A 24438-nucleotide genomic window follows, 5' to 3' on the forward strand; every position below is an offset into this window, starting at 1 on the left:
TTTTTAGGGCCTGCTGGAGCAGAACTGTATTTGTCCCAGTTTTACCTCCATGTCTAATAAAATATTCTAATTGTGCTATATTTCACAGTATATTCATCAGTTACACTTTCATTGTTCCCACAAAACCAAGCAAATATATGGCTATTTGAAGACACTATTTTAATTACTGGAAAATTAGCTGGTAAGTACTCTACTTCTTCTTAACTAGTAAGTAAACACTTGAAAGTGACTGTATTGTATAACTGTACTACTTCACCAATGGATCAATGTTGATTATAAGGTGGGAAAAATTTAAATTGAACTGGGATGACTGGTATTGACTATAAGTTGGCCTGAACCGATTCTTATTTCACTATCAAGCTATAGCATACATATTTTTTTTTGTGTGTAGTGGGACTCATTCTCTTTTATCATTTTAGCCACCCTCAATAGAACATTTGACTTTCAGAAATACTGGAAAGAGTCTCTGAACTTCTTCCCAAATCACAGCTCTTTCTGGGCTTTGGTGGTTGGTGAAATTGGGAAAAGGACTCAGACCTTTGGGGCATTCTCGTTGGCAGGTCACCTTCATTCCTGCTTCTGACATTAATCTTGCTGCCTGCGAGGGAAAGATCTGAGGCTGGGGAATTCAGTATCTACTGAGCAGACATGATTTGCCCCACTCACATGTCCCGAGGGCAGGAATACAAGAAGCCTGATTTGGGCTGTGATTCAAACTGTGTTTTCCAACTCTGCTTAGCAACCTCGAAGATGCTAGCTTTCATCCTCACCTACCTCCTCCCCTCCCTTAACTAGTCCTTAGGGAACATCCCAGCATTTTGTAACTCTTACTGCATATTATGTAAAACGTCTGTAAATGACAATAATTCACTTATTTCTTTTGGGAAATCAATGTTTAGAACCAAAGCATATTAGGAATGACTGGTAAAAGTAGAAAATCTTAGAGTCCGAGACAAGAGTCATGGTAAAGAAACAGTTTTTGAAATTCTTCATTTTTAGAAGCTATCTTATTTAGTCCTAATGTATTAAAGAAAACCTAATACTATCATTTGGGAAAAACTGGGGCTTGATTAATCTTGGAGTCATTTACTGAGCGAGGTAGTAGAATCTCTCACTCTTGCACTGATTTTGCTGGTGCACAGCAGGATGGATGTAGAGCTGTGTGTGAAGGGTAAAAAGTAAATAGGACCTGCATGTGTGCAGAGAAAGGCCATTATCTTGACATAGTCCCACTCCTTACTGGCCTCTTCAAACTCTTTCCATTTTTCAACTTTCCGCCCCTTATTGTCTATTTTCAAATGAGTTCTCATTTCTGGTCACAAAATGGCTTTTGTGACTCCTGGACATACCTGCTCACATTAAATCTAGTGTAGGCAATAGCATGTCTTTGCCCCTAGAAGTCCAAGCAAAATTCACATTGTCTGTGCTCAGATGCTTAGTGTGTCCTACTCTTTGTGATCCCATAGACTGTAGCCCACCAGGCTCCTCTGTTCATGGGAATCTCCTGGCAAGAATACTGGAGTGGGTTGCCATTTCCTATTCCAGGGGATCTTCCCAACCCAAGGATCGAACCCATTCTCTTGCATCTTCTGCATTGGCAGGTGGATTCTTTATACTGTCTGCTGCCTGAGAAGCCCAAAATCCACGTTGGGTCTCATTAACTGTGGTTGGCACAGGTTCCATCACTCAGCAAGTCACTGTGGTCAAGAGGACAATGAGATGCTGTTGATTGCTTTCAGCCCATTCTAGCATGCTCCAGTGCCTCTACTCTTGTTGCAGAAATGAAACCCCAGATGTGCCACATGGGTCAACGTGTGGTTCCCCAGAGTGAAACTCAAAGGTGAAGAAATTCTGGGCAGATGAATCAAGCTCAAGCAGGCTCTAGCCTAAATGTGCCTTGTGTGATCTAAGTTCAGTTCAGTCGCTCAGTCGTGTCCAACTCTTTGCTCATGGACTGCAGCACGCCAGGCTTCCCTGTCCATCACCAACTCCCGGAGCTTACTTAAACTCATGTCTATCAAGTCGGTGATGCCATCCAACCATCTCATCCTTTGTCGTCCCCTTCTCCTCCCATCTTCAATCTTTCCCAACATCAGGGTCTTTTCAGAGTCAGTTCTTCACATCAGGTGGCCAAAGTATTGGAGTTTCAGCTTCAGCATCAGTCCTTCCAATGAATATTCAGGACTGATTTCCTTTAGGATTGACTGGTTTGATCTCCTTGCAGCCAAAGGGACTCTCAAGAGTCTTCTCCAACAACACAGTTTCAAAGCATCAATTCTTCGGCACTCAGCTTTCTTTACAGTCCGACTCTGACATCCATACATGACCACTGGAAAAACCATAGCTTTGACTAGAAGGACGTTTGTTGGCACGGTTATGTCTCTGCTTTTTAATATGCAGTCTAGGTTGGTCATAACTTTTCTTTCAAGGAGCAAGTGTCTTAATTTCATGGCTTCAGTAACCATCTGCAGTGATTTTGAAGCCCCAAAAAATAGTCTCCCACTGTTTCCACTGTTTCCCCATCTATTTATCATGAAGTGATGGGACCAGATGCCGTGATCTTAGTTTTCTGAATGTTGAGTGTTAAACAAACTTTTTCACTCTCCTCTTTCACTTTCATCAAGAGGCTCTTTAGTTCTTCTTCATTTTCTGCCATAAGGGTGATGTCATCTGCATATCTGAAGTTATTGATATATCTCCCAGCAATCTTCATTCCAGCTTGTGCTTCATCCAGCCCAGTGTTTTTCATGATGTACTCTGTATGTAAGTTAAATAAACAGGATGACAATATACAGCCTTGATGTTCTCCTTTCCCGATTTGCAACTGGACATTGTTCCATGTCCAGTTCTAACTATTGCTTCCTGACCTGCATACAGATTTCTCAGGGGGCAGGTCAGATGGTCTGGTATTCCCATCTCTTGAAGAATTTTCCACAGTTTGTGATCCACATAGTCAAAGGCTTTGGCATAGTCAGTAAAGCAGAAGTATATGTTTTTCTGGAACTCTCTTGCTTTTTTGATGATCCAGCGGATGTTGGCAATTTAATCTCTGGTTCCTTTGCCTTTTCTAAACCCAGCTTGAACATCTGGAAGTTCACGGTTCATGTACTGTTGAAACCTGGCCTGGAGAATTTTGGGCATTACTTTGCTATCGTGTGAGAGGAAAGCAATTGTGTGGTAGTTTGAACATTCTTTGGCATTGCCTTTCTTTGGGATTGGAATGAAAGCTGACCTTTTTCAGTCCTGTGGCCACTGCTGAGATTTCCAAATTTGCTGGCATGTTGAGTGCAGGACTTTGAGTTAAAGAAAGGGGCATTTCTTGTTTATTCAGATCTGAATATAAAATAATCATTATAATAAGATGTTAGTAATGTTTTAGAAATAACTGGTTCACTTAGAGTAACATGTCCTGACCAGTAGTGCTGTGCTTTCTGTGCATTTGTTTTGTTTATTGGCTAATGAGGTTTTCTTTTTCCAGATGCCAAATCTCAACCAAGTGTTCAGTTTTCAAAAGCCTTAATTAAACTACCCAACAACCATCATATTAGCAATGTTACAGGCTACCTTACAGTTCTACAACAGTTTTTGAAGGTGGATAATTTTCTGTATACAACTGGCATTACTCTCAATAAGTCAGGTATTTCCTAATTTTTATATAATCTCTTTATAAAAATAGTACATATTCAAATTCTGTTTATTTAGATGTTTGATATTAATTTACACTTTGGAGGAGACATCAGTTTTGAAACATAAACACAGTTATTAAAGTGTTTATAGGCAGTCCTTTTATTCTAGTACATTATGAAAGAGATTACATCAGAACCTTATGCATAAATTACAAGTTAATGGGGAATTTAATTTACAGGGTATTTTTATTCAAAGTAGGTAAACAAACTATAGAAAATAGTAATGTTTACTGTAAAATTTTGCAAATTAAAAAATGCATTTAAAAGTGGAAATTTGACTAAGAAGTTTAGACATATGATTTGACCAGTCATTCTCAAATTGATCAGAAGTGTCAATAATTGTTGGAAACAAAAAAGTTTGTAGATTGGAGTGAGCAATTGGAAATTTTGAAATATTTGAAATACTTCGAGTAAAAGGGTAAATATTGAAAAAGTATATTTTTCAGTTTCAACAGTAGTAATATGTAAGGCTGTCATGACCTAAGTTAAGGAGGTGATGGGATTTTACATTTTATTTAACAATTTACTTATGAATGACCCCTGTAAAAGCTGTATCTTTCCTTTGTAAATCCATACTTGTTCCACCATTTCTGCCACTTGTTGCCAGTAAGAAACTCCACAGTTTTAAAAATCACCTCAGACAATCTGTAATTTTTATGGTTTCACGTGAGTCAAATTTTTGGTCCATATCATTTGGGAGCTAGTCAGAAATTAGAGTAATAAGCAAATACGTGTTATGGTTAGATAGGCATTTTTTCTACCTGCTGTAGCTGATGTTATTGATACCCCAGGCAGATGACCCTCTCTTCTGTTACAAGCCTAAATATTTCCTACTGCATGTATCTGTGACTCTGCATAAGGGCATTCCCTGGCCCAGGAAGTAGACTGAGCCCTCACAAGAGGCAGGCTCTCAAGCAGTGACAGAAAAGAGTACGTAAAGTGTACACACCTCTTCATTAACACATCGTGTGTTGGCTTCCTTCCTTCTTCTGTATTACTCCTCCATTCCCTCAGTGGTGGGTGCTTCCTTCCTTCCAAAGTGTTATTTCAGGGTCTGCTTCTTGAGGAAGCCAATCTAAGACACCTGCCAAAGTTTTCCAGGTATAAGTTATAGGATGCTCCAAATAAAAGCATTGCAAGCATGGTAGCCAATATACACTATCACAAATGAAGCTCATGTTGCCCTGGAGGGTTTTTATGAACAAGACTCATTAGATTCAGTGGGAGGAAGTTATAATATGTTCTGCTCTTCATCATTTCTCTACCACCTGCTTTTGAGATTGTTCATTAGACGTTTCAATGGTCCTGAAGCTGCTAACATTTGAAAAGTCCTAGAGCCATGGTGTCAAATGAAAATGTTCTGTCCTGCCCAATATGGTAGCAGTTAGCCACAGGTGGCAGTTGAGCTCTTGAAATATAACCAGTGCACTGAGGAACTAAATTGATAATTTCATTTAAATTGAAATTGCCATATGTTGCTCATGGCTAATATACTGATTGCACAGTTCTAGAGTTCTGTGAATATGAAGATGCTTTTTTAAAGTCTCCTCATTGTCTTTCAGACTCTTTTTTCCTTTTCTTTTAGTTGGCCTTATCCCAAATGATAGGGTGTTGACCTCATCAGTTTCAGACGCATTCAGTATGTGAAGCCACTGACTTCACAGACCCGAGGGGTGGAGTTAAGAAAGCCAGCTGGTTTTACAGTTTGATATGAGATATTATAATTACTCACATAGTACTTTTTATAGTACATTACTTACCAGTGCAACTAGTCTACAGAATATGTATGGCACTATTTTGCTTATCTTATGGATAGAATTTTAGGATGTTTACAAAGGTTAAATCTGTTACATTTAACAGAAAATCTCCAATAAGCCAGTGGTTGCCCTGTCTGATAACTGGAGATACATTCATAGGTTCGGTGGCAGCGATAATTAGAATTCCTTTCCGTGGCCTCATGCTGGTTCCATCTCCCTCTGCGCTCTCATCTGCCTTCTTACACATGCCAAGATCACTTCTGATTTGGGGGATTTGCCCTGGTTTCTTCTGCCTGGAAGGCTCTTCTCTGAGGTCTCTGCATGGATGGCACCTGTCATTTGGCCACTGCTCAAATGTCTCCTTCTCAGAGAGGCAGCCTTCCTGATGGTTTTGTAGGTTTTTAAAAACATCAAATTATTGAAATAGATAACCAACAAAGGCCCTACTGGATAGCACAGGGATCCCTGCTCAGTATTAGATAACAACCTAATGGGAAAAGAATTAGAAAATGAATAGATACATGTATATGTATAACTGAATCACTTTGCTCTACACCTGAAACTCTCACAGCATTTTTAACCAACTATACTCCAATGTAAAATAAAAGTTAAAAACAAAAAAATATTGACTTTTAGATTCCAGTGACATTAAATCAGAGGAGTCTGAGAGAATTAGATTAGGCTCGTAACATGATGTCTCAGTGTTACATAAGTATAGCATTTACTTACAATATATTTTATAGTTTAAAAATCTTCGAATAGAATCTAGTATCTATTTGGTATTACACTGGATAGCTCTGGTTGAAATAGAGGAACTAGATATTTTAGGCCAATATTAGTTTGTTGTTAATATTTGTTGTTAACAGTTTGTGCTTTACATATTTTAATGAACTGTCTTCTGTTTTTAGGTTTTGAAAGCATTGAATTAACTCCTCTTGCTGCAATATGTGTGAAAATATATTCTGGAGGAAAAGAATTAAAGGTGGATGGCTCTATTCAAATTTCTCTTCCTCTTCTACATACAAATGATGTAAGTGCAGGCGATCACGTACCTGCCTGGACATTTGATATGAACACAGGTATGTGAACTATGGGAAAAAGTTCTGAATATTTGGAATTTTTTGAATATTTGCATGTTTACCTTAAAAATAGGTTTCTATTGTTATTAAAAATTTTCAACTTTATTAAGGTACAATTGACAAATTTCTATTTTACATAGAATATTAAATTTTAATATTCCTTATTATTTAAACATTAATATTTATATATGAATGTTTTATCTTTAGTAGAGCACTAAATCAGTAATATTATAATTTTAAGCACTTTATCAGTGACCAAAAGTGGCCCCACTTTGATTAGTATAATAAAATTGTAGGGAAAATGATATCACTATTATTTTAAAATAGCATTATTTACTCACATTCCCATGTTTTATATTTTGAGGTTCTTATGGGTTTTTGCTATGATAGTGCTAATGCTTAGTTGCTCAGTTGTGTCCACTTCTTTGTGACCCCACGTTCTGTAACATGCCAGGCTCCTCTGTCCATGGGGATTCTCCTGGCAAGAATATTGGAGTGGGTTTCCATGCCCTCCACCAGGGGATGGTCCCCACACCAGGGATCATACCCAGGTCTCCCTTATTGCAGGTGGATTTTTAACCATCTGAGCCACCAGCGAAGCCCAAGATTCTCCAGGGTATCTTCCCGACCCATGAAGCAAACTGGGGTCTCCTGCATTGCAGGTGGATTCATAGGCAGTATAAACTTATATCTAAAAGCTTGGCTAAAGCAATTAATAAATGTATGCAAATTTCATGAAAATAAATAACATTGTATTCTCTCTGTGTGTGTGTGTGTGTGTGTATAAAGGTAGAAAGAATGATTATTTTCCAAAAAAACACTTTGGTACCAATTTTGTTTCCTGAGATTAGCCTCCTAAATAGCAACTGGATGCATTTTTCTCTTCTGCTTCTCTTGGTTTTGTTTTTCCATGTAAATAAAGTGGAGTCCTTATCAAAAAACAAAAAAAGATGATCAATCCCCCACAACTGAAAAGCCCCGGGGTAGAGCTGTGTTGGATTAAGTCACGATGCACAGACTAGACTGATTTGTAGGACTTGATTTCTCTCTCATCTGTTTCCTCTGTTAATAACCTTTCTGAAATAGGATTTTCCTTTGGAGTAGCAGGAAGGCCGTAGGCGCTCTCACTTTATACTACCCAGGTTAAAGTCCAGAAGGTAGAGAAATTCTTTTCCTATAGCTAGTACACAAGCCCTTGGAGTCCGTGCATTTCTAGAAGGAGGTTTGCATGCCTATTCTCAGAAAAAATGTCTGTGGCCTGCAAATAGATTTCATAGATTTATTTAGGCTTAAGTCATGTGTTGGAGCTGGGATTGGAGCCCTAAACTAATCATGTGGACTAAGAAGAGGGAGCAGTGTATTCTCAAAGAGATTTGGAATTGAGGTTTCATTGTAACTGAAAAGGTAGGTAGTGAGGCACAAACATGTTCACTACAGAAGATAAAAACAGATATGTTATTTTTAAAAGACTGGAAATTATGTAAGTAACAAAGGTAGTTGTAAGCGACAAACTCTTCTTTCAACTCTATTCTGCACTCAGAAGTTTCACTTCTGGTCACCAAATGTGAGGGTATTTTTTCTTGTACCCTCCAACATGAGCTAAGTGTCCTAAAATTTCCTTCAGTGGTCCGTCTAGTCAAAGCTATGGTTTTTCCAGTAGTCATGTATGGATGTAAAGAAAGCTGAGTGCCAAAGAATTGATGCTTTTGAACTGTGGTGTTGAAGAAGTCTCTTGAACTGCAAGGAGATCCAACCAGTCCATCCTAAAGGAAATCAGTCCTGAATATTCATTGGAAGGACTGATGCTGAAGCTGAAACTCCAGTACTTTGGCCACCTGATGTGAAGAACTGACTCATTTGAAAAGACCCTGATGCTGGGCAAGATTGAAGGTGGGAAGAGAAGGGGACGACAGAGGATGAGATGGTTGGATGGCATAACCAACTCAATGGACATGAGTTTGAGTAAACTCCGGGAGTTGGTGATGGACAGGGAGGCCTGGCGTGCTGCAGTCCATGGGGTTGCAAAGAGTTGGACACAGCTGAGCGACTGAAGTGAACTGACTGAGATCCTATCTACCTGGAGTTAGTGTCAGATCCCGCAGGTTAAAGGCAAGCTCACAACCTGCAAATCAAGAGGCCAACTGCAAGTCCAGCTTATCAGCCATGCTCCTGCCACGATTGGCTATAAGTTGGAGGCTTCTGTGACCCTCTCCTCAAGTTTGGTAACTTGCTAGAATAGCTCACAGGAAGACAGGTTACTAACTAGGTCATCGGTCTTCTGTAGAAGGATACAGTTTGGTAATAGCAAGATGAAAGAGATGCACAGGGCAAGGGGTTTGGAGCCGCAGTGCTCTCTCCTCTGGGCGCATCACCTTCCTAGCGCCTCCACGTGTTCACCAGCTCTGCTCTCTGAACCCTGCAGTTCAGGGGCTTTTGTGGAGGCCACCGTATGTAGGCATGCTTGATTAAATCTTTGAACACTGACAATTGAATTCAAGGTCCAGCCCCTCTCCCTTCTCTAGAGGGTTGTGTGGGGGTGGGGATGAAAGGTACATGCAGTTGGTTCCCCTGGCAACCAGCCCCCATCCACTGGGACTTTCCAAAATTCACCTCATTAACATAAACTCAGACATGGTTGAAATTAGCTTGTTGTCAACAAGAAAAGACACTGTTTCCACCTTTATGGATCTTATCACATAGGGAATTACAAAGTTTTAGGCGCTCTGTGCCAGGACTGGGGATTCAAGACCGTATATATAAATTTCCTATTATAAGTCTCAGTGTCACAGTGGTATAGTACTGTAAAACACTGGATTAAAAGCTGTAAGACCTGGATTCTGTCCATTTACCAGCAACATGATGTTGAACAAGTCACTTGACTTATTCTGGCCTCAATCCCCTGACTTGTTGAATGAGAGAATTGTTTCAAGGCACTTTAAAGAAGAATATCTGCTTTGAGTTCTGCTTTCTGATTGTTTCTCCTGAAAAAAGCCTGTGTTTCTCATGTACCTTCCAGTGGCAGAATTTTTGAATTGATTCATCACATGTACTGCTTAAGTTTAACGTGACTATTCAAAAAGCAGGTTGACTCACTCCCATAATTTCATCTATATACATCATTACAATGAATCAGTAAACCAAATACATAGACCAAACTTATAAACAAGCTTTGTAATGCTGGACTTCATAAAAGATACTGGTTTTACTGAATTCTTTTTTCTGTGGTTGATATTTAAATGAATCAGAATAGCACTTTTTAAAAGACATTTAGTTCTAAAAGAACCATGCCAGCAGTACTAGAACAAAACACCATTTAATAAAAATATTAATAAGGTCATAAAACACATACTATAAGCATTTAATGAGAACCCCAGAGCAGGTAACAACCATCTGTTGATAAATTTGGATTTAATTACATTCTTACTAAGACATATCTCAATATACACAATTTAGACATTATTTGGAGAGTATGATTTCCCTAAGTTGCTGCTAAGTCACTTCAGTCGTGTTCGACTCTGTGCAACCCCACAGACGGCAGCCCACCAGGCTCCTCTGTCCCTGGGATTCTCCAGGCAAGAACACTGGAGTGGGTTGCCATTTCCTTCTCCAATGCATGAAAGTGAAATGTGAAAGTGAAGTCGCTCAGTCGTGCCCGACTCTTAGCGACCCCATGGACTGCAGCCCACCAGGCTCCTCTGCCCATGGGATTTTCCAGGCAAAAGTACTGGAGTGGGGTGCCATTGCCTTCTCCAACTCTTAAGTAGATACCCTTTTTATATTTATATAAAATTTATATTGATTTTATATATGATATAAAGTTTATTTATATTGATTGTATATTCTTTGGTCATAAATTATTCTATTTAATATAATATATTATGATATTTATTATCCCATGAAAATATATTGTCACAGTTTTCATCTTTGAAAATATCCTACAAAGTATTCTGTACATGACTATCAGCAAACTCCTATTAGCATTCAAGATATATAAGGTAACTGATTAGTACTTTTTTTTGCCTTCCTTTTTAGGTGCATGGGTAAATCATGGCCAGGGAATGGTCAAGGAATATAACAGTCATTTAATTTGGACATATGATGCACCACATTTGGGCTACTGGATAGCAGCTCCACTTCCACGAACTACAGGTATGGTAAAAATGAAACAAAATATAAACTTAAAAAAATCCAAATAGTCATGCTGAAACTGATATTAGTTTCCCATTTTATTGTAAGCATTGCTACTTACTGTATTACACTGGAAAAAGCTTCTAGTCTCTTGATCTCAGCTTTATTTTACTATAGTAAAATTAGAAAATATCTATATTTTACTATATTTACTATAGTAAAATATAGAATATATCTATATTTTCCAGATATATAGGGAAAGATTAAGTTCCATGAACTCTAGGGTCCTTTACAGCTATAATACCTGATGAATCTGAAGTACAAAGTTTATTCAAATGAAGAATTTTCTTAGTTTGCTTTTTATGAATGAATTCTACCCAGATTAGTTGAGAGCTTTTGATTGCAAACAACAGGAGCAGAGTTTGGATAATTAGAAATATGTAGTAGGATATCAGGAGTTTGCAGGATCCTAGGGAAGGCTGAAAAAGCAGACTGTAAAAGGCAGGAATCCTAGAGGACCCAGTTAGCAGACCTGCTCCACTGTCTTTGGAAGATTGCTGCTTCAAGATAGCGGAACCTAACCCTTTGCAGTCTTTTCCTCACACTGTTCCTGATCTTTCTAGGGATGAAGAATTTGCAGACTTAGATCATGAGCATTTTCCTTGGTGGGGGTGTGGTGGGGACGAGGGACTGTTGAATAATAGTGTCCCCAGTGTTCATAGGATAAGACAGGTGATGGCCCAAATGAAGATTGGCCTGACATGTGAACAGAAGGTGGGCAAAAACCAAGAGCTGTGTGCTAGGAATGGTCTTATTCATATTCTAGGAGAAATAAGTGTTTCATTTTTCCTGGATTTAACTGGTATCAAATTAACATGGTATCAGTCTATGTATATACTTTGTACTTAGAAAGCCTACATCTTGAGTTGTGTAAAAGTCTCAAAATTCTCAAACATTGCATATCTCATCCATTAAGTCATCTTAAAAAAAGAAATACTCTAACCAGCTGTCATGTAGCCTGGCTGCACCGTGGGCCGGCAACCACTCATTAGGTCTCCTGGGTGTTCACTGGTATGAGTTGAGTTGCTTCTTGGTTTTCCCTGCTGCACACTCTGCTAAGTCAACCCTCCAGCTGTCAGCATCTTGTTGCTCCTGTCTTTGATCTCATTCTCCTTTAACCTGTGGACATGTATATTTATAAAAACAAGACAGAGCAAAACTTTCAGTGTCCTTTTTGTAAAGTTTAGGGAAAGTGTAAAAGCTGAATGCATATGTCCCTCCTTCATCTTTAATTGGGTCAGAAGTAATTCTTTTGGTTTAGCTAGTGTCTTGGCTTCCAGCTGAAAGGCAGCTGCAACCTGGCTATTTCATGCTGTTCAGGAATAGTCCTTGTACATGCCCTGATCCAGGTTACGGATAACATTTTACATCCATTTCTCAGTAGCAGTGTATCAGCTAACTTTGTTATGGCTGCCTATTTGAAAGCTTTGAGTTTTTTGAAACTTTTTATGTAGTTTATTTTTATTTTACATTTGACAACCTTCCATTTTTAAACCATGCAAGGTAACAAGACTTTATTTCAAAAATGAAGCTAAAATAGAGTATTTGAGTAGAAGAAATATGAGCTATTAACCATTATAATCATGAGGAATGTTCTGTTTTTATTTCAATGTAGTGCTTATGAGTTTATATTTATCCAGAAAACAGAGGGTGATTGCTTTTGTTGTTTATGGTGCAAAATATCATGCAGTCTTGCCAGCTGTCTGATCTTATTGTATTCTAAATTTGCAACTATAAAATATTGATGAAAAAGAACAATTAATATTTAACACTTCAACTCAACTAAATCCAAGTTATTGCATTTCTGATAAAAATAACCACAGGAGCACTTGAGTTTTACAGAGAAATGTGGTTTCCACTAAAAATATACCATTTATGCAAGATGACTGAATTATAAGAGCTGAAGTAATTTTCTAAAATAGAAGTTTTATTTTGGCTTTTATGTTGGGAACAATTTTGTGTGAATCGGAGTACTAACAGAAATGTAGGATTATTAAGATAATTTCTAGTTATGCTTTTGAAAGGTCCATATGAAAAATATGGGTAACATTAATTTGATTGTAGTTCTGGCTCTGACAGTAATTAACAGAGTGAACTTGAAATAGGTACTTACCCATCTGAGTATTAGTTTTCCTTTTTCTAAATTGCAGGAGTTGGATATGAGGATCACTCATGTCCCTAAACAGTTTAGGATGCAAATATTACTGTAAAATCAAACTGGTTTTGTGATGGGCTAGTTAGTGTCTGGTGTGCTGAAGCTATAATTTGGTTAATAATATTACTAAATATGTTTTTAAAATAAATCTTAAACCAATTTCTAGAAAAAATATTAAGTGCAAAAAATTAAAATCAATTAGTTTTTCACATTATTATAGGTAAGTAGGTAGCTGAGTATAGAATTAAACAAGTACCATTAATTTTCAAATATCAGAATGAAAATTTATGTAATTTTCTAACTTTCTGACCTCTCTTGGGCACGTGCATACACACTAACACACACACATGCAGTTGTATGCTTTTCTGCTGTTGTCATACACGTAAGATCTGGGACAGATGTAACAATGTCAGCCTCTTAATTCCAAAGGTGAGTTCTGTTGGAATTCTGTGGAGTGAAAATTGCTTACATTACTCAATTGTGAAAACGTATATTCAGATATTCTTTGGAGAAGAACTTGAATTTCACCCAGTTATAGTCTAACTATTTACTCTGTTGCAGCTCCGGATGGTAAATAGTAATCTACAGATAGAGTTGTTACTTTTATCTTTTTTCTTTGAAGAAATTTCATATTGTGCGATGCTGTGCTTGCTTACCTACTCAATATGATAAACATTTTATTTTCAGTTACCAGTTAAAAGAGTATTCAGTACTAGAGTGCCCGTTCTTCTATAACCTTGACATTTCATTTAACAACAGTGGTATAATATAGCCAACACTTGCTGAGTGCTTATCATGTGCTAAACACTGTTCTCAATATTTTATTTAATCATTGTAACAGGTATGACAGCTGTGCACTGAGACATAAGTGAATGAAGCTTGCCCAACACCACACAGAAAGGGTGAAGCCAGGATTCCAGTTCAGGCACTCTGGCTTCGAAGTCTGAATGCATAAACAAAACACTGCTTCTCCAAATCCTTTAATGTCACTACACTTTGGTCAACTTAGATGATGTAAAAGTTAAAGGATCTAAGTCTTTATGTGTCCTTAGTCTTTCCAGTGTCCTTGGTGAACTTGAAAGCCTCATGCTGGACTTTTTCTTATGGTTGAGATGAGTGGAAAATCAGGTGTCTCATCACCCCCAATACACATTAGAATCCAGTTGATACTAATCAGTAGACTTGTATACATTTCTGAGCAAAATTAAGTCCTAGTGATGTTGAAACATTACCTCAAGGTAAGTTACATCTACTTTCATGCAGGATATTCAGAACCTCCACTGATCATCCCCATGCTTAGTCTGCTTTTACTGCAGTTAAGCTAATTCCAGGGGCTTCCTTGGTGGCTCCATGGCAAACAATCTGCCTGGCAATGGAGGAGATGCAGGTTTGATCCCGGGGTTAGGAAGATCCTCTGGAGAAGGAAATGGCAACTCGCTCAAGTATTCTTGCCTGGAATATCCCATGGACAGAGGAGCCTGGTGGGCTACAGTCCATGGGGTTGCAAAAGAGTCAGACATGACTTAGCAACTGTACAAACACAACAAAGTAATTACCACAACATTGTGTATATGTGTTCTCATAAAGAAGAATAATGGGTCAGCGTCTTCTGCTGGGCTTAGCTTATGGGGATCATGGCGCCATGTTATTCTAGGGTCCTGTCAAGGAGTTACAACTTGATTCTTCAGGCCCCCTAATTTTTGCATTCTCATTGGTCTTTTCATCCCTGTTTACTTTAGCAAATTCTTTTTAAAGAATTTTAAAGGATTCTTTTTATCTTTAAATTTTCTTTTTCAATTGAATACAGCTAATATCAACGCTCACTATATTCTATCTCAAAACCTCTTTGCACAAAGCTCTCTTTAGAAATATTTTTGTTCCAGCACACATTTTGCTACCACATAATTTCGGTCACTATTTTTACTACCTCCTGCAACAGTTTCCTTACTGCTTGACTTGGAAGCCAGTGTCACATATTTTAAGTTCTGTAACAGCAGGACTTTAGCATCTTGGTATCATTTTCTATAACATTCAGCATCAGTAACAAATAAGCCTGCTCTCTATTTGTTGCTTTCATTTTGTGACTGTTGGGCTTGACTTGGTTCAGTTTTAAGATTTTTTCTCATTCCAGAACCTAGGTTAAAAGAATAACAAAACTTCAGGATATACTTTTCACTTAGTAGAAGACCTTAGCAGAGGACAGGCAGTTTATACAGTCTCATTTAAGGTGCTCATATCTCACTGGGCACAGCAAGTCAACTGATTAAGTCTAATGGGGGTAGGGAAAATATTTTCCATCCACAGAGAAGCCTGCCATGGGAGGGGGACAAATTAATAGACCTGTGTACACATCTTTAATCTGCCTCACCCAGGATAGGACACAGTTGAAAGTCTGACCTAAAGTAATATATTTTCTCTTTGTTATTTTGAACTATTTAGGGTCAGGTATGAATGGAGATTCAAAGGACATAACTGCCTACCACACAGTATTTCTTACAGCCATATTAGGAGGAACAATAGTCATTGTCATTGGATTTTTTGCTGTACTTCTTTGTTATTGCAGGTAAGAACAATAGTAATGTGTGTGAACACAAACTGATATTAGTGTCATGTAAATTCTGTGTGTTACAAAGTTTGTAGAAAGCAGTGGTTTGATATTTAAAATATAGATTAAAATAAAAAAAGATATATTCTAACAGTAGCATTATATATATAAAATAAACATGAGATTTTTTTTTTTAATGAAACCTTCTAGATAAGTTTGAAAAAAAATTTTTTTTTTTTTTTCCTTCTCTTCTACTCTAGGGATAAGTGTGGTACTCCACAGAAAAGAGAAAGAAATACCACTAAACTTGAGGTCCTCAAGAGAGACCAGACAACTTCAACAACTCACATAAATCACATCAGTTCAGTCAAAGTTGCATTAAAAACCGAGGACAAATCACAGTTATTCAATGCCAAAAGCTCCTCGTACAGCCCTCAGAAAAAGGAATCATCCAAGGTGGAATCAGAAGAAAGAGTTTCCATGGTGAAAACTCGGGACAATTTAAAAATCTACAATGAAGATGTTTCGTTTCTGTCAGTCAATCAAAATAATTACTCCAGAAACCCAGCACAGTCTTTGGAGCCCAATGTGGGGTCCAAACAACTTAAACATGTTAACAACAATATGTCTTCGTCTCTAGGTGATACGCAAGAGGAAAAGAGGTATCTCACAGGTAATGAAGAGGCATACGGGCATTCCCACGTTCCAGAGCAGATCATGCACATCTACAGCCAGCCCATAGCCATCCTTCAGACAGCTGACCTCTTCCCCACTCCAGAGCAGTTGCATCCTGCTAAGTCGGCTACTCTGCCAAGAAAGGGACAGTTAGTCTATGGCCAACTGATGGAACCAGTAAATAGAGAGAACTTTACACAGACATTACCAAAAATGCCAATGCATTCTCATGCCCAGCCCCCAGATGCCAGGGAAGAGAACTTCCCACTGGAAGGTCAACAGAGTTTGCCATCCCAAACTTCAGATTGGAGTCGGTATTCAAACAGCCTCCTGGAATCTGTTTCTGTTCCTGGAACACTAAATGAAGCTGTTGTAATGACTCCCTTTTCATCAGAGCTTCAAGGAATTTCAGAACAGACCCTCCTAGAACTGTCCAAAGGAAAGCCCTCCCCCCACCCCAGAGCCTGGTTTGTGTCTCTTGATGGAAAGCCGGTCGCACAGGTGAGGCACTCCTTCATAGACCTGAAAAAGGGCAAGAGAGCCCAGAGCAATGACACGAGTCTGGACTCTGGGGTAGACATGAATGAGCACCACTCCAGTAGAAAACTGGAGAGGGAGAAAACGTTCATCAAAAGCATGCATCAGCCTAAGATCCTTTACTTAGAAGACTTAGACCTGAGCAGTAGTGAGAGTGGAACCACTGTCTGCTCTCCAGAGGACCCAGCTTTAAGGCACATCCTAGATGGAGGGAGTGGAGCCATCATGGAGCACCCTGGGGAAGAGTCCCCAGGAAGAAAAAGCACCACTGAAGATTTTGAAGCCAATATATCCCCCACTAAAAAAAGGGGCAGACCACCACCACTAGCCAAGAGAGATAGCAAAACTAACATCTGGAAGAAGCGAGAGGAACGCCCACTGATTCCCATAAATTAACACCAAGAGTGGTTGTGTCTCTGTTGTCTCGTGCTGTTTATTCTTGCTTTTTATTGTAAATTGCTGTGTGAACTTCTGAAGAAGCTGAGACTGAGCAATCTCATGGTCCCTGGACATGTCTCAAGCAGAGTAAATAGTAAACTGGTAATTCAGTAGTGAGAAGGCTACCAAGAAATGCTTTTTTCTGGCCTATGCTTTTTATTTATTTTTGGGTGATGAATTTGAAGTATCTGAGGGTTCAAAATGTAAAATAGTACCTGAAATTGTTGCTCAGTCATCAAGTTGAGCCCTGACTCTGAAGAATAACAGTGAAAAGTGTACTTCTAAAGTTGCTAAAGTTCAAAAATACTGCTTTTGCTTTAACTACCCCTGTGAAACATTTAGAAATGAAACTGTATTACTCTTGTGAAATGTTACTATTATATTCTCCACTGCATATACTTGAAAATAACTGGATAAATGTTCTGGATTGATGTTATTCTAGAGTTCAAAGGCCAAACCACATTTTCTTTCATTTTAAACAGCATGTATATTGTATCAACCCAAAAGTAAATTCCATACTCACCTAAGATGGGCAAGAAGCTACTTGGTTGTTAGAGAGGGAAATGCCAGCTCTTTGGTTGTTTTTGGATAAAACTTCACAGAATAAAAAGATGTTAGTTTATCTAGAAATCTGAGAAATGAATGTTCTGATACTGAATTTTTACTTAAAAATTTCTTGCCCCCTTCCCCATTACCAAAAGGGGAAGTGAGCTTAGCTGTCAAGAAAATTTTTTACCAGTCTTTAAAAAAATAAGTCATTCCTCCCACTCCCCAATCTTTAAGGCTCACTGATACATATAGACTGAAATTAGTTTTCAGATATTTCTTCTATTCAAAAAAAGTCACTTAAACTATTAAACTTGATTTTTAAAAATCAATGAATTGAAAGTTTCTTATAAACATCCAAACTTAAAATATGTGGAGCTAAAGGAAATAAACATTTCAGTTTTTTTCTGAAATGTCAAGCAGAAAAAACGTGCCATTTCTCTTGAGATTCAAGAATACCTTCAGGATCCCAGGTATACATCCAGATTTTTTTGTTGCTGACATTCTAAAAATGTTTGGGAACAACAGTTTCAATTTCACAGGAAAAGTAAAAGATTTTTATTAAATCACGTAAATGCTTTTAAGTTATATAACATTTTTTTTCCAGATTTGGAAGTAATATATTCTTTCCATCATAGCAGAGAATTAGTGTGAACACATTCAAGAACTGTTTTTAAATTTTAAGTGCTTTCAACTCTGAATTATCATTCATGTCCTAAAAATGAAATTTTGTTAATTAAAATCAACTCATCTCATTTTTCTTAAAATTTCCATAAAGGCAAATGTCTGAAGCAGCTTACCCTTTTCCTTGGGGTGGGGCGGGGGCGGGGAATGAAACTAAATTGCTTTATTTCTCATGCACTACTAATTAAGATGGGAGCAACATAGAGACCCAAGGCACATAAACAAGTTGTAAGAACTAAAATTAACCACATTAGCTTCAGTCAAACTGTAGATAGATAGACAACAAAAGACAACAGCTTTTCCCCCAAGGCAGTAGACTTCAGCCAGGTTTTCCTGTAACCATTTCTGAAGCATAGAACCTGTCAGATAACATTCCTTTCTGTATTAACCCAAAGAATTTAAAGATCTAGGTAAAAGTTTGCTATATTCTACCCCAATCCATAGAAGAGAGAAATGTTTTGGTTAATTTACTACATTTACTTTTTTGAGGGAGGGGGTGATAAGGTCCAAAATTAGAGGCAGTTTCTTACTGGTTTTACACAGAAAGATGTATTTAAGGTGACATAAATGAAAATGATTTGGAAAAGGTAAAGGAGTTAGTGCTCTGCTGAAGTGCCTTTGATATAGACTTGCTTTATTAGAAGGATATGATAACATCTTTCTTAAATGTGCATTTTCTTCCTGTTAGCCAAATTAAACAGATGTGCAGTTTTTATTATAAATATAGACCTAGTGTTTCACGTTGGAACAATGAATTTTGCATGCCAGTAACATCTCTTTGTGTATTTAATTCTTTTTTCAGTCTAGTTTATATTGATAACATTATGTTGGAATGAAGTTAGAAACTATATAGTAATGTACTGACTTTGACATTTTAAGTGTATATTTTTCCCACCCTTAAAAAATGTTCAATCTCTCATCTTGGTAATGGAATACACACTTTGATATAAGCATATGCCATTAAGGTATGCCACTTACTCATTCTTGTGTAAAGGAAATGAGAAGATGTATCCCCAAGGGCTTTTCTAGAAATACTTTTGTTGGTTTCAGAATAAAATCTTATTTTTTTATACACTGCACATTCTGTTCTCAATTGGGAAGTATAGGTAATTCATCTTTTTCTAATGATCCAAAATGTGTAACTTCTCATTTGTGAGTAGTTCACAAATTTCCTGTTAAAGAGCTGAAGCCATCTACTTTTTCTTAACCCAAGTGATAATAAAGCGGCAATATTCACAACTTTCTTAAAATTTTTAAATTGAAAACCACCACAGTTTTTTGCAAATGAAAACCTTGAGAATTTTAGTCACAAATTGTTAACATTTGTGGATCCTTTGTATATACTTTGGATATAACTTAAAAGCAAAATTATCCCTCAAGGAACTGATGGATTCATTTACTAAAGCACAGCTGTATGTATTTTTGAATACATATGATATTGAATTTGTAAAATCCATTTGTATGACATTTATGCAATTGTATAGGGATTACGCCCTTTTATAATACACAGTATACCACGAAGGTCACAAATATTGAGGAATAAAAGCACTTCTTTACTTTGGCAATCATTTTCAGATCACTTTCTGTATGTTTGAATCCTCTGGTATCAATACATAGTATAAAGTTTTGGGGATCTTTGGGTCAAATGATGTCCCTCAAAACTTCCAGGAAGGTGAAGCTCAAAGTTACGTATTCATTTATAGGGAATGAGTTACTCATTTCTCCGTGTACTAGAGTTGTAAAGAATTTAACTATGTTAATTTCCGTCTCAGAACTAGAATTGACATTTTGCCCTCCGTTTCCAGGTGTTTCTATCTTTTGTATTCTCTCCTCAGAGGAATCTCACATTTCAGTGTATTTATGCCATCACTACTATATTTACTGCTGGAAATTGTTAAAAATCTGATGATTTGTAAAAATGTTAAATGGTTCATTAAAGATAATAAAATCTAAAAATGTATCTGATGCACTGTTTTATTTTGGGTAAACTATGAAACATTCCTTCCTAAATTGTTATTTAATCTGGTAGATGAATATTCAATTATTTTCTTGATTACACTCCCTATAGTAAAATAAATATTTGAATACCCTATGTTTATATAATGAACTTGATTTCTCTTTGTATTTCATGTTCTCCAAAGTTCACATTTTGACTATTAAAGCTGAATATAGACAAATCATTTTCCCATTCAATGAGAAGACTTTACAAGATAATGAAAATGAAAGTGTTAGTCTCTCAGTCATGTCCGACTCTGTAATCCCATGAACTGCAGCCTGCCAGACTCCTCTTTCCATGGGATTCTCCAGGCAAGAATACCGGAGTGGGTAGCCATTCCTTTCTCCAGGGGATCTTCCTGACCCACAGATTGAACCCCAGTCTCCTGTACTGCAGGCAGATTCTTTACCATTTGAGCCTCCAGGGAAGTCCAGAAAATATGACAGCTATTTTCGAGTTGTAGTTTTTATATTCTAAGTAAAACCAATAGAGTACACCCTCCCATATCCCCTGTAAAAAAAAAAAGAAAAAATTCTTTTAGCTTTAAACCTAAGACTAATGATAACACTAAGGCTGTTTGCTCAGTTAATTGAACAGTGCTTATGTTCATGTATTGGGTTGGCCAGAAAGTTCATTTGGGTTTTTCCAGATCATAGAGAAAAACAAGAGAATTCCAGACAAACATCTACTTCAGCTTCACTGACTAGGCTAAAACCTTTGTGTGGATCACAACAAACTACAGAAAATTCTTAAAGAGATGGGAGTATCAGGCCACCTTACCTGCCTCCTGAGAAATCTATATGCAGGTCAAAAAGCACCAGTTAGAACCGGACATGGAACAATGGACTGGTTCAGCACTGGGGAAAGTGTACATCAAGGCTATATATTGTCACCCTCTTATTTAACTTAAATGTGGAGTACATCATGTGAAATGCTGGGCCGGATGAAGCTCAAGCTGGAATCAAGATTACGAGGAGAAAAATCAACAACCTTACACGTGGCGGAAAGTAAAGAGGAACTAAAGAGCCTCTTGGTGAGGGTGAAAGAGAGTGAAAAATCTGGCTTAAAACTCAACATTCAAAAAACTAAAATCATGGCATCCAGTTCCATCACTTCGTGGCAAATAGATGGGGAGAAAAGTGGAAACAGTCACAGATTTTGTTTCCTTGGGCTCCAAAATCACTGCAGATGGTGACTGCAGCCATGAAATTAAAAGACACTTGCACCTTGGAAGAAAAGCTATGACTAACCTAGACAGCATATTAAAAAGCAGAGACATTACTTTGTCAAAAAAGTCCCTCTAGTCAAAGCCATGGTTTTTCCAATAGTCATGTATGGATGTGAGAGTTGGACCATAAGAAGGCTGAGTGCTGAAGAATTGACACTTTTGAGTTGTGGTGTTGGAGAAGACTCTTGAGAGTCCCTTGGACAGCAAAGAGATCAATCCTAAAGGAAGTCAGTTAAGGAGTCAATCCTAAAGGAAATCAATGCTGAATATTCATTGGAAGGACTGATGCTTCAATACATTGGCCACCCAATGTGAAGGGCTGACTCATTAGAAGAGACCCTGATGCTGGGAAAGATTGAGGGCAGGAGGAGAAGGGGACGACAGAGGATGAGATGGCTGGATGGCATCACTGACTCAATGAGTCTGAGCAAACTCCGGGAGATGGTGAAGGACAGGGAAACCTGGTGTGCTGCAGTCCATGGGGTTGCAAAAAGTTGGACACGACTGAGCGACCGAATAACAACAAAACCTGACTTCCATGTTTTTAGGCATTTTGTACAACTTATATAAATAAATATGGTACCAGAAATAACTTTGGTCAATTCTAATGGGAATTGTAGTCTGAATCCACTCACAAATACAATGGAGATTATAACCCTCAACACTGGAGTTGAAATAGACACTTCAGTTTGGATCCCTCCCAAGGGCAAGCCAGGCCATAGCTACCTTTGTCAGGGCCTGGTCTCCATCTAGGAGAGTATGGAGTCTTAACAGAAATGATGCAGCCCCTGGAGGAGTCATGCAAGACTCAAACTCACATGGAATTGGTTGTAATAGAAAATAAGATTTCATAAATCATAATGAGAAATTTAGCTGCCAAAGAGATTGAAGTTCACATTCTCAAGGGAAATTAACGTGTAGGAACTATAGGAAAGGAAAGGGGTGGCGTTAGGAGGTATTTAACAGCTCATCAGGGATCCTTCAACTACATGCTGGAAAAATGTTAAACTATATGGCAGTGCTGCTTTATCTACACTTCATAAAATCACCTTTTAGCTTTCTTTTTATAGATGGATTTCTTTATCCTAATATGCAGTGAGACAGCTTAATTTCAACAGTAAGCTCTCTCAACCAATTGTGGGGTTAATTTCTTTTGTCTTTGGTTTTGATATGTTTTCTCTATCAAAATAAATATTTTTCCTTTGACTTGTTTTCTTTTTCCCTTTATTTTGAGCCTCTGTTTAATGTGGAACTGTGGAGGACCTGGAATTGGACTCTGTCCAGTGAGTTTACTTTTTTTGATAAAAGCATTTTCAGTTTGACTAGAGAAAAACTGATTTCTAGACAATCACAATTTATAATGTTAAGTACCAAAAATTAATAAAACCAATTATAAATGATGGAGAAACATTATCATTAGATACATATGGAAAGTTACTTAGGGGAAAAGTAACTATTTTCTTTCTAAGCTAAGCTTAAAGATCACATTTTAAAATTATCTGTGGTGTTTATCAAAACATTACAATACAATTTTTCTCCACATTGCTATAGTAGATGACTATCTGTCTATTTCCATTGGGAAAGTTTACATGTTGAGAAGTAAATGGTATTTTTTAAACCTTTGGTGGCAAAAATCTGTCTTGATTGTACCCTATATTTCCTGTTTTTCAAACCTACATTTGCTATGGTTGTAAATATTCTACAGTCCTTTAGGGATATTCAAATTTCCCACATGATTTAGTCTTCTATTTTTCCTTCTTATGTTCTTCTGGTTGACTAGAAGTTTCATAATTCATATATTTACTAGTTCTAATCCCTGTGGACCTTATTAAAACACTAGACTAACTCCAGACAGTCTGATTCAAAACAAACCAGATAATTACATTCCCAGGAGTCTCTGGGCTTATTATACTTGAACATCTTAGTTAAGAACATTTCCTAAATAATGAAAGGTAGGATTGTAACTATTAAACAATGTGCATTACATATCAAAATAATTTTTATATATCCCCATATTTCAGTCTGGAAAATAAAGATATGTTTTATGTAGAAAATATTTTAAAGTGAATTTATTCAGTTTAAATTTATCTCTAATATCCATCATTTTGAAATAAATACTACCTTGAAATCCTGATTTCTAACTTCAGTCAGTCAGTTGCTCAGTTGTGTCTGACTCTTTGCGACCCCATGGATTGCAGCACACAAGGCCTCCCTGTCCATCACCAACTCCCGGACTTTACTCAAACTCATGTCCATTGAGTCCGTGATGCCATCTGGTCATCTCATTTTCTGTCGTCCCCTTCTCCTGCCCTCAATCTTTCCAAATATCAGGTTCTTTTCCAATGAAACAGCCCTTCACATCAGGTGGCCAAAGTATTAGAGTTTCACCTTCAGCATCAGTCCTTCCAATGAACACCCAGGACCAATCACCTTTAGGATGGACTGGTTGGATTTCCTTGCAGTTCAAGGGACTCTCAAGAGTCTTCTCCAACACCACAGTTCACAAGCATCAATTCTTCAGTGCTCAGCTTTCTTTACAGTCCAACTCTCACATCCATACATGACTACTGGAAAAACCATAGCCTTGACTACATGGACCTTTGTTGACAAAGTAATGTCTCTGCTTTTTAATATGCTGTCTAGGTTGGTCATAACTTTCTTTCAAAGGAGTAAGCGTCTTTTAATTTCATGGCTGCAATCACCATCTGCAGTGATTTGGGAGCCCCCCAAAATAAAGTCAGCCACTGTTTCCACTGTTTCCCCATCTATTTGCCATGAAGTGATAGGACCAGATGCTGTGATATTAGTTTTCTGAATGTTGAGTGTTAAGCCAACTTTTTCACTCTCCTCTTTCACTTTCATCTAGAGGCTCTTTAGTTCTTCTTCACTTTCTACCATAAGGGTGGGAGAAGGAAATGGCAACC

At 37.6% G+C, this 24438-nt stretch overlaps 1 protein-coding gene across 1 annotated transcript in view; it reads left to right on the top strand.

Moving 5' to 3' along the window:
• Window positions 1-20343, top strand: part of FAM171B (family with sequence similarity 171 member B) — a 76257-nt gene extending 55914 nt beyond the window's left edge. The window contains exons 3-8 of the mRNA XM_005889549.3: window positions 89-181; window positions 3479-3637; window positions 6352-6522; window positions 10555-10671; window positions 15305-15428; window positions 15671-20343. Of these exons, the coding sequence (XP_005889611.2) occupies window positions 89-181; window positions 3479-3637; window positions 6352-6522; window positions 10555-10671; window positions 15305-15428; window positions 15671-17018 (2012 nt within the window). The 3' untranslated portion in view covers window positions 17019-20343. The remainder of the gene's footprint in view (window positions 1-88; window positions 182-3478; window positions 3638-6351; window positions 6523-10554; window positions 10672-15304; window positions 15429-15670) is intronic.
• Window positions 20344-24438: the final 4095 nt, after the last annotated feature.

This window comes from Bos mutus, chromosome 2 (genome assembly GCF_027580195.1).
Source record: "Bos mutus isolate GX-2022 chromosome 2, NWIPB_WYAK_1.1, whole genome shotgun sequence".
NCBI classification, from domain to species: Eukaryota; Metazoa; Chordata; class Mammalia; order Artiodactyla; family Bovidae; genus Bos; species Bos mutus.